Source organism: Pelodiscus sinensis, chromosome Z, assembly GCF_052426305.1.
Source record: "Pelodiscus sinensis isolate ZL-2025 chromosome Z, ASM5242630v1, whole genome shotgun sequence".
Classification (NCBI taxonomy): Eukaryota; Metazoa; Chordata; order Testudines; family Trionychidae; genus Pelodiscus; species Pelodiscus sinensis.
The window spans coordinates 34292117-34303593 of NC_143085.1; the positions used below are offsets into that span (position 1 = coordinate 34292117).

The 11477-nt window shown below is 46.8% G+C and overlaps 1 protein-coding gene across 1 annotated transcript; it reads right to left on the bottom strand.

The window, feature by feature from the left end:
• Window positions 1–273: 273 nt before the first annotated feature.
• On the bottom strand, window positions 274–11131 carry TMEM119 (transmembrane protein 119). Its single transcript, XM_075898775.2, has 2 exons — window positions 10798–11131; window positions 274–2496 (listed from the first exon to the last, which is right to left on the bottom strand). Exon 2 carries the CDS (start codon window positions 2479–2481, stop codon window positions 1594–1596), a length of 888 nt encoding a protein of 295 aa, XP_075754890.1. The 5' UTR covers window positions 2482–2496; window positions 10798–11131; the 3' UTR covers window positions 274–1593.
• Window positions 11132–11477: the final 346 nt, after the last annotated feature.

An 11477-nucleotide genomic window follows, 5' to 3' on the forward strand; every position in this document is an offset into this window, starting at 1 on the left:
CATTATTTTCAATGGGAAAATTGACCCCGCATAACACGATCATCTTCTGAAACATATCTATAGTGTTAAATGACGAAATCCTGTACAGGACATACACCAGTTTGGGGTGTCTGCCCTGTTTTGGACAGTCTACCGAGCTCAGCACTCATGGTTGTGAACCAGTCCAGTCAGCTTGACAGGGGCTTCAAGGCAGCTCCATAAAACAAGTTTACAACACCACAATTAAAAAGCCATCCTCCTCATTTTCATGGCCATGGAAACACAAAACACATCTGCATAGAAACAATTTTTATTAATAATTTGGGTGGAAAAGGGAGGTAAGAAAAACATCCTGAAATAATTGCAAACAGGAATTTTCTTTAAGAAATCAGTGGAATGTTGGCATAAAATTTAACAGGTAACTTATTAGATTTCTCTTTCTCCTCCCTGTCCATTCCCTAGTATCTTTAGTCAAGTTGTTATGGTTGTAATTTTTTAATGGAAACCCTGAGTAAAATATATGTTTGTGGGTCATAGTAACCTCTGTAAGGAACAGTTAATCAGTGGATATAAAGAAGCTTACTCTTTTTAAATCAATAATTATTATTATACACTGAAACAAAGTATGGAGGCCAAAGAAAACAACTGTAAAACTCTATCAGTTGTGGAAAGCTACAAAGAGATACATGTTCTTTCTTATAGTCCTTTGAAGATCAGGATATTTGGGGGAAAAAAATCACAGAAGGTCATAAATATCAGTAATACAATGCCAGACAAAAAGTCTGAGGTTATATTTAAAAGCAAGATTCTTCGCACTAGATGGAATTACATGGTCCAGCTGCCCATTATATAAAGCACCCTTCCCTGCCCCCCCTTCAGACCATTTGAGAGGGTGAGGTCCAAAAAGCCCATCTAGAGTCGCTCACTCCACATACAGAATTTCTTTTATACCAAAAGTCCTCCATCAAATAGTATAAAAATGAATCAGAAAAATAACATTTGCAAGAAAGCCCAGCAACAGCTTATATTACAGAGAACAAAGACTTGCCTGGAAATTCTTCTGTCACTATATGTTGACCCTAATAATGAATAAAGGCCCTAGATTTCCCACCAAGTAGAGTTCAAATCCTTAGATGCTCACACAGTTTTTAATTCAGGCAAAACGTTCATTGATTTCCCCTAGATACCTAGGTATGAACCCGCAGAAGTGGTGCCATATAAATGACTGGTCCTACTCTATATAATTAAAGGCCACAATTCAAGACAGGCTTATGCCCCAAAATTTCATTCCAGATCCTGAAAGTTAGGTCATGGACTCTGACCGTATCCATCCCTAACCACTATATATGGATTGACTGTAAGTGAGAGCCACTAAGCAATTACACAGTAACTGAATGGTCTGCTAATGCAAAATAGTGTACTAAATTGAATAAGTTTTGATATTAGAGTTGGGCACCATGCCTGGTACAATGACAGAGGTATCTATTGTGCCCACTGAATATAAAAATAGCCCATTGCATGTTGAATCAGTTTCCAAATCAATGACGCAGTCAGCTGATGAATGGTGATTGTTCAGGAATGCAGGTTTGTTTTTCCAGCGCCCGAGTTCCTATGTTAGACACCTGCAGCACTGGTATCAGGACCCACTGCAACAGACACATCTTGTTTCTCCCCTTCAGTGGCTTGCACAGCAGGATCGTCAGCCCCAGGGCATTCTTTGGGCTCCTCTGGCGATGATGCATTCACTTGCTGCACAAGCTGAACTTCCTCAGTGGAGGCAAGTTCTTCTCCTTTGACCTCCATTTCCACAGCGCAACTTGGAGCCGGCATCTCTTTTGCTGGGTCAGCTTTCTCCTGTTCTTTAGGAATGCACTCAGCTGTGTGTTTGCCTTGCTCCTCTTCATCCCCTTCCTCCTGTTCTTTGGGGGCTTTTTCCTCGACTTTGCTCCCATCCCCATTTGCCATAGAGATCTTAGCTGGGGATTTCAAGTTCTGAGCAGCAGCTAAAATGTCTGCTTGTAGCTGTTTGGATGAATCCACGGGTTCCTCTGGGTGGGTCTCAGGAGCCTTTTCAGGAACTTCGTTGAAAGCTTTGGCACCCCCTGACCTGTCATTCTGGTCCACGTACTTCTTCTTAGGAAAAGATGATGGGTAATAGGCTGAGGCCTTGTGTGTCTGCCTGACAATGACGGCTGCACATAGAATGAAGAACAGCAGAAAAACTAGGGACCCTACCACAATGATTAGCAGCATGTACTCTTTGAAGATATTCACAACCCTGTCCAAGATGCTGATTGATGTTGAGGTGCCGTTGACAGCAACAGTCTCGGATGTAGGACTCACCCCCAAATTCACACTGATGGAAGGGAAGATGGAGGCAGCACCTGGATTGTCTCCACTCCCACTGTTGTCCTCCAGGACAGCCTGGAGGTGCGCTGAGCGTGTGGTGCACAGAGGTACCAGCAGGAAAAGGAGCCCACAGACTGTAGTTGGAGAAGCCATTTCTCACATAGGAACCTGCCACAAACAGAACAAAAATGGGGGACAGGTTAATATCCATCCTGGGCAACATCCCAGGGCCTGGTCTGGGGTGCATGGGAATTGTGACTATGGCAAGGTGCCTGCTTCTGGGTCAGAGAATGAAGGATGTGATTCAGCAGGCAGCTTCACTTGTCATGTCCCTGATTTTGAAGTTTGACTTGTGTAGCAACCCTCACTGCTTCTCAACCACCATTTTGGTGCATTAATTTCCTAGATAGATCTTAATGCTTTAATGGCAGGAGGGGGTGGGTAGTTTGAGGAATGGGCACAGTGGGTCCATCTTATGCAGCTAGAATATGGTGGGGTTTTATTTTGGGACATGGTTCTTTAAAAGAAAGCGGTCACCCTTAAAACTGGGAGGGCTTCCAGTCCAAAGAGAAATTACAGCCACCGCCCAATTTCAGAGACTTTCTATTACACATGTATTATTACAAAAAAACAAACAAAACCCCACCCAGAAAACTCAAAGGATATAAAACAAATCCAGAGTGAAATTTCAGATGGACTGGCCTTCAGCTTTTGGAGAGAAACAGGAATTTATGCTCCCTCAACAACCCACTTTAAAATGTTGCCTTTTCTCTGCTATTTATTATAGAGGTGCTGGAGTTAGTGTGGGTATGGGGAGGGAAGGAGATCTCAGGACGTTATTGTTTTAAACATCAGCAGGAAATGGTGAGGATGTGGGATGCAAAGGAAGAAACTGTACTTTCTGGAGCACTCTCTCTTAGCTGGACTTTGATCAGCCCTGAGGACAGTGTTCCCTCTAATTTCAGTCATGTGTGGAATAAATATTGTTTTGTGCACTGTGATTTCTACAGATGTGCACCATCAATGGAAACACGTGCTGCTGGCTATGGGCATGCTGCAAGTCAGCAGGGAGACATTTAACTCTCTCTTGGGTGGCCTCACAAAAGGCCCACGGTACTCAACACCTGCTGAGCCTGCATGTAATTGTCATGATCTGGAAGAGAGCCCATGGCTACTGCTGATATTCCAGCAGTGCCCCTATGAACTCTGCACCCCTATGCCAGAGGGTTTGTGTATTCTTCATGTTGCATGTCCTGCCCTTAGGAAATTGCCAATGATGAAGGGCCAATACTGCATATGATAGATGCCACTGCAGAGCAGTGGCAAGGGGGACACCTGTCCCTCACTAGAATGGAATTCAGATCCCATGCCCAGTCTCTTCGGTAGGGTGAGGACTGCGAGGACCTACCCTGCCCTTGCAAATGTGAATTTCCACTCAGAGGCAGGTGGATGTTCATGCAGAGAATCCCACACACCTCCTACCCAACAAGCTCCAAATCCCCACACTCCGTTTTGCTTCTTTTTTTCTCCCCCTCCATACAGAGAACACCTGGGGCCTGTTATCAGAAGTGCAGCTCAGAGGTGTCTCTGAGGGAGCACCACGTGAGCCTGTAACTTTAAAGAGAATGACCAGTCCTGCGGCACCTTAGAGACTAACAAATATATAGAGGATCATGAGCTTTCATGGGCAAAACCCACTTTTACAAATCAGCTCCAATTTTCACCTCCAAGAAAGCAGAGCTGGGCTTCAACCCCTCAGCCCATTTACCTGGTACTTTCCTAGCCAACCCACTGGCTACCAACAACATTCAGCCAGAGGAAACATGTCCCCGTCCGGAGATGCAGCATCACCAACCAAACCCAAGGAGTCTCACGATGGAGCATCATTAACTCCTCCCTGAGTGGCCTGCCACTTTTTTTTTAGCCCTGTGGACCCCTGCTAGGAGGAAGCCAGCTAGTAAAGAGGCTGCACAGGTTAGTAGCAGTTTGACGCAAGACCTCCAAACACATTGGATCTTGTTTCCTTGACAAAGTCCCTGTTCTGGAGGGGACATGTTTTTGCTTCTGTTTCTCAAGCTCACCTTTCAGGAGGGGAATGGCTGTCTGGATGGGAGGGGGAGACTGTGCAGCTGTCACAAGACGCTGGAAAGCTTTGTGTGTTCTAGCAGCTATAAAGATATTTCTGGTGGAAACCAGGCCTGGTAATAAATTACTTGAAGCGCCAGGCAGCCTGGGCATATCTTATAATAGAAAGTGTGTTTGCAAAAGATAACACACCAGCACACCCCGAGAAACTGATAAATAATTCCCACGCGCTTATTTTATGCGGAAGAAGCATATGCTGCAATCCCCTGTCAGTTACAGTTCTTCCTAGCCATATGCTGCAAACGTCTTTACCAAGCAGAAGCCAGACTGTTTAAATAGCTGGTGAGTTAGCAGCCTGAGGGACTCTGGAGACCCCCTGAAAGAAATGGGCCCTGGGAGAGCTGTCAGTGGCCAGGCGCTGGCCATGTTAGGAGCTTGCACTATGTGGAAGTATGCCTGGATGGGAGGGGCCTCAATGCACACCCATCTGGCCATGATTTTAGCCCACAGTCCCTTTAATTAAAACCTCGGCAGCAGCAGGCCATGGCCCTACAGATATAGTGTCTTGAAGGCCTTGATAAGGGATCTATTATCAAGAACCTCCAGGCACTAGGCTAAAGTGCTTGACTAGTTGCCCATAAAATTGAGCAGAACATATGCTTGGTCCTAACAGCAGCTGGTGGCACTGAGGAACAGCATTTATTACCCACCCTAGAAGTCACAAAGTGGTCCTGAAAAAGTGGGGGAGTGTATCTTACTGTGGGAGCAGCATGGCACCCTATGGTGACCCAGCTCAGTAAAAAACACCCTTTTTATTTCCAGATCTGCAACCCCATATGAACTCCCGTCTCCTCCCCCACTTCACACAAGCACGCACACCTTGCTGCAGGACTCTCTCAACGGCCACGTTTCAGTAACCACATCCAAGATTCACAATGTGATGCTTGCACAGAATTGGCTGGTCACATCAATCATCCAATATCTGGGGCCACAGCAAACGTCAATGACTAATAATGTATTTGATTATAAGCTCCAGTGTTCATGCAGCCCTGGCTGGCTCAAATCTTTCACTCAGGAAACACAAACACTACCATGTGATTTACGAGGGTATCCAACATAGCGTAAGCTATACGTTGTGAATATTTGCAAGGCACTGCAGAAGAACTGCTTGCTTTGGCCTACCAGAGAGCCAATGGTTCATTTAAGAGCTGCAAAGGGGATATTTTGATGTATTTCACAGACAGTTTCAGATTCTGCCACTGGGACTGACTAGCACTTTGTTTGGTGAGATGCTCAACAGGGAGGGACTTTCACATAGGAATTTATGAATATATTCAAATCACTACAAGAATTTTGCAGTTAGTTCACCTATCATATTGGTTAGAGGATACTAACCCTATAAGATCCTATCCATCTCCACAGAAACCCATCTGAGCTAGCCACTAAAGACTAGTGAAATGTTATTCAATAAACCCAAATGGAGTGAAAAAATAGAGTGTGTTTTTTTAATTAATGTTGAAGAGAGAATTGCATGTAAAATATAAATTGTCTAGCAAGAACCCAACAGGAAGGAGGCATCATCATACTCAGAACAGGCACAGTAGCTACTGAGCAGCCCTTTTAAAAAGCATAATGGCCTTGGTCTCCAAAATAACGCAAGCAGATTGATTATTGGCACTGTGTTATTTGCTATGTTTCATTTCTTAAAGAAAAAAAAACCGAACTTTGATTTCATTTTTGGGTTTGCAAAGAAGTAGCATGAAGCGCAACATTCCGTGTGGTTTACACTGGCATACTCAGAAAACCAGATGAAAAGCAGATGAAGTGATTTTTCCCCTAAGTTTAAGTGTTATTTATAAATGCCCTGCTGGGGTAGGAGTGCTGAATGCCAAGATTCTGGTGCAAGCGAAATTAGTTTGGCTGATTAACAAATTCCTGACAACTGAGGTTGACAGTGGAAACTTTGACACAGCCTTAACTACAGACGGGCAAACGTGCAGCTCCATTGATCCATTCCTTCCTTTGTTTACCGATTGTTAGAGCCACGTGTGTAGCTAGCACGATGGCATGAGGCCTGTCAGCCTCCTGCACGGTTAGAAATCGATTCTGAACTCCCCATGAATATTATTGCTGTGAATAGCCCCAGAATGGCTCCACTCGAAGAACATGCAGAGCGTAGGGTCCGCTCAAGTAAGCAGCAGGGCAAATTTCTGCTCATTCAAGTTTGCAAGGTGACAAGTCAGGACAGCACTTAAACATCTGCTGAAGTCCAGACCTATTCAGGAAAACATTTAACCAGGTGCTTAACTTTAGCCTGCACTTAAATCCCATTGAATTAAATTGTGCTATATTGAATAGGGATGTTTTCCTGACCTGGGGCCACTAGGAGCTAACGGGAGAGCCAGTAGCTCCTTTCACATGTTCTATAATTTATAACATTTTACACAGCTTGGTAGGAGGAACAGATTTCAGTGCTGTGGCAGGAAGAAGCAGACTGAGGAATGGAGAGCAGGGGCTTCTCAGGGTAAGATTACGCCTCTCTGGATTACTGCCCCAGTAGCATCACTTGATTGCAGATTGAGAGCAGGAGCCCAATCCACAGCAATTCAGGGTTTGGAGTGTGGCGCTCTACAAGTCTGGAAAGCACAAGAACGGGGAGGAAACCGCAAAGCAATAATTTTAAGTGGAGGGTAACATTGGTGCTGGAAGATGTGGGCTGCACATCTGAGTCTGGTCAGTTTCTGATAAGTCACTGCTGGAAAGATCACAGATGGCTCCCTCCTTTGCCGAAACTCCAGGCCTCAAAAAGAGAGAAGAAACTTTCAGCTCTATTGGTGGCAAACCAGAGGAGGAGGGAAGGTTTCAGGTACCTCCTCCCCGATCTGCTCTATTCAAATGGGTTGCAATGTGTCTGCATTGTGTGTAGAAGTGATGCTACAGGGGCAGGCTGGCACAGAGTACTGGGAAGGGGACCCGGAGTATGTCCTGGTTTTCACAGCCTCCTCTGATAAGGAGTTCCACAGGTTGACTTCACACTGCCTGTTCTAAGCTTGCTACCTATTCATTTCATTTGGTGACCCCTAGTTCTTTTGCTATGGGAATGAGTAAATAATGTTTCCTTACTCATTTTCTCCACACCAGTCATGATTTTATAGACCTCTATCATATCTCCCCTTACTCTCCTCTTTTTGAAGCTGAAGAGTCCCAGTCTTTTGAAGGGAACTTGGAGATCTGGAATAGCTAAATTTTAACATGAGCTGACTCAAGGACCAGGGCACACAATTACCTCAGCCCTAGGAATAGCTACACAAAACCAGCTGACTGATTAGCTCAGGGAAGGGATTCCCCTCCATTGTTTCAGCTCCTTTGTTTTATCTTCCCCCTTCTTTTTGCTGGGATGGATTTAACTTGAGACCAGGCTAATCTAGACAGACTCAACATGCTCCAAGCCACACCGGGACCTTGCTATGTTCTCACTGCCATACACTCCTGATCTGCGTGGCTCTCCTGGGTGTAACCCAGTATCCTCAGGGTTGAGTCAGCCTTCAGCCTGCCCAGCCTCTGGTCCTTGCTCTACTCTTACCACTGAGCGCTGTAGAAGGAAGCGATATGTTGAGCTCACCTCTCTAGCCAGCTCAGTAAACATGCTCTGGGAAAGAACAGCCCAGTGGTTAGAGGGCTGGTCCAAGGCACAAGGATTCATTTAATTTCTCAGCTCTACTTTCTGCCACTTTAGGCAAATCAATTCATTGCTCTCCTGCCTCAGTTTCCCACTCTGTAAACAGAGCTAGTGTCCTCTCCCACCAGGGTGCTAGGAGGCTAAAGATCTGGTTGGGGGGGGAGGGGTCAGAGAAATAAAAGAACTGAGACCCTTGCTTTGCTGTCATATTTGTGCATCTCTGCACAGTACGGGCTATGAAGAACAGTCACACAGTTACCCTGGAACACATCCATGCTTCAGGGAGGAGCAACAGCTGACTTCCTTGCTTTTCTTGTCCCAGAAATCAGTTACCAGGGAACTCCTGGGGCCCAGCTGCACTCAGGTCCCAGCGTGCTCATCCCCAGGCTCAATGTCCCCCTCCATTCTTCTTTAAAAAAACAAAAACCCGGATGTTAAAAAAGCCTATTTTTGAACAAATTAAAAGGAAAAAAAAACTTCCGAAAACGTCCCATCTAAGCTCTAGTTCCCATTCTAACTCCCTGGCTCCCTGAAATCTGGTTCCCGTTTCAACACAGAGCCAATGACCAGCGTCCAGCAGTGAAAGTAACCTTATATTTCTTACAGGTTCTGTCCTATTAACAAGCGGCTGCCTGCCAGCTCTTTAAATAGCCCCCTGCTGGCTTTTGCCACAGCTCAGCCAGCTTTTGCCAGAGCTGTGCTCCAGGGTACACCTGCTTACCGTCACCTCTGCTAGCATCTCTCCTCTCCCCCACACTGCTGGCTCCCATTCTGTGCAAAGAGGCTTTGCAGCTTGCCAGACATGTGCTGTGGTGGTCACCCAGGGGCATCCTTCAAATCAGCTCAGACCGCACGTTAGCCCCAAATCCCCATTTCTCGCAGTCCCAGAGGAGCCAGGGTTTTGGTTTGAAGGCCAGAGAGTATGGCAACCAGAGGAGCCAGCAGCTGCTCTCCGGGGTCCTAGAGTCTTTACCTGCTATTCCTTTCATTCTTTTGTCAAAGGTGTTCATTTTAGGAACACTTGTTTTGTAGCGGTTGCCTTTTCCCCAGTCCCACCTTCTCCAGGAGCTGGGCTGTGATCTGCAACTCCACAGCAACAAAAATCACAGGCTTGACCCACTCGGAGAAACAAGGGGGCTAACTCCTCAGTGACTATGAACACTCAGCATTACCCAGCCCCTGAGCAAAACGGAATTAAGGAACTCCTGCGATTCTGTGAATGAGCTGGGGCCCCAGATCAAAATGAGAACACACATGTGAAGGAGCTTCAGAGCTGGAGCTAGACTTTATGGCTTGCCCCACTACCACAGCGATACTCTGCTCCACAACTCACAAGCCAAAATCCCGCACCAGGAGTCAGGCCAAACTCCCACTGGACTTCACCAGGAGGCTGCAGCAAGTTAACCCGGCAGCAGCATGGATGCCTGGATGTGGCTGAGGCTGTAAGCAGGCTGGTGAGGCCCAGATTTTGCTCAGCTGAAGTCTGCACTGTTCCGTGGGTTCGGTAGCCCAGCGAGATGGCTGCACAAGAGACGGTTACTTTTCTGGACCTCCTGGTTTCAATAAAATCAAGACCCTGTCTAGTAGCTTTGAGCAACAAGTTGCAGCCACTGAAGCTTAATGAAAAGAGAAAGCCCCATTCCCCCTTCCCTTGCCGCCTTTTAAAAGGCATCAGACTCTGTTGAACAGTTAGCCATGGGCAGCTTGAGCAAAAAGCTTCAAATGTTCCCTCCATTCTCCTGACACTCCAAAACCTGCCTGCATCCAAATTACTCCCTGTGAGGCAGGTCAGTTCTCCCCATCCGTCGTCCCCTAGCACAAGCTGTTTCGCCCACGTGCTGCTGACCACAAGGAAGTGTGGAGACATGGAATGCCAACATTTTGCACATCCAAAGCCAGAGTACATTCCCTCCCCCACCCTCTTGTGTAAATCCCCAGCATGTTGGGCCCCCAATGCCAGTTCAATCACACTCTGTACATCTCCAACCCCTCCCCACTTCCTGTCATATTCACTTCCAAATGCTTCCCAGAACCATGATGTATCCCTCCAAAATTTTCCTCTGAATCCTCAGCACTTTTCTCCCCCAAAATGCCTGCTTAAAGCCACAGCAGTGGGTGTACTTGTAAAGCAAAGGAAGCCAATCAAATGCAATTTTTCTCTTTTTGGCAAACCCTTCTCCTCCCCTCCCCCCCAGAGCCCACTGATGTTTGCTCCCTCACACGAATGTATTTCTGGCCTCTCGCCCTCTCTCTCTCTCTCGCACACACATGCACCCTGCTTTGCCCAGGCAAGCTCACTCAGCTTGCTTCAGAGGCACTTCAGAACTTCTTGCAAGCATTCAGGGCTAACTCCCTGGCTCCCTTTATCTCTCCGTAAAAGCAACTCCAAGATGAAATTTTTATTCCAAAACTGAACTCCACCAGCCCGCCCGTCCAGCTGAGTACTCTCAACTCAGATCACAAAAGAGCATGCAACCTTAACAGCAACACACTGGGAGGGAAAATACCTATATAGCAAAGACACAAACAATAAAGCCACACAAGCACTGGGCTGCAGTGCAAGCTGCAGTGAGGAGTTTGAAAAAGTAGAAGAAAAGGTTGCGGGGAAAAAGAAAGGGGGGTTCCTCCAATGCAATTTTCTTGCAGATTAAATATTGTAAAGCACAGGGAAGAAGCTGAAAGATGGGGAAGTTGCATGTACTCACCAGCTTAACGTCTCCCAACACCCTCCTGCCAGAGAGGCCTGTCTACAGGGCTGGAGAGACTGAATGCAAAGTTTGCTTGTCCCGCACTCCTAGCTCCTTGCCTAGTTTCCTCTGGCTCCTTGGGACTGTATCTCTGAGCCCAGCCTGGAGTCCTCCTCCTCCTCCGCAGCCTTGAGCTCACTGGCTAGGATTGCTGCAGAGCAGCTTGTTTTCATTAAGGCTGGTTTCATGTGGGGATGGGGAGGGAGAGAAGAGGGGGCAGGGAGACCCTCAGTGTCTCCCCCGCCCGCTGGCAGCTCCCACCAAGCTTGGGAAGCCCGGAGTTTTCACTCCCACATCTGTGGGAGAGGCGGGGGGAGAAACAGAGAAGCAGGCAGGGCAAGGATCTTGTTCTTTACTGCAGAGATTTGTCACAGGCAAAGCCCCAGTCCCATCCATCTGCAGCTCCAGACCAGGCCAGCTGGGGAAAGTTTTGTCTTTAATTTCTTCCAGCAAATCTCTCTTGCTCTGAGGTCCCCTTCCTTGCCCACTATCCTGTAACAGGAATCAAACACTGTTTCAGAGCTCTATCCTGGAACTGCTGTAGGAGGGGAGCAGAGTTCTAACAAAGGCTTAAGTGTGTGTGTGGTGGGGATATACAACCCTGGACTGACTTACCTGGTCACCACACACCACTGTTC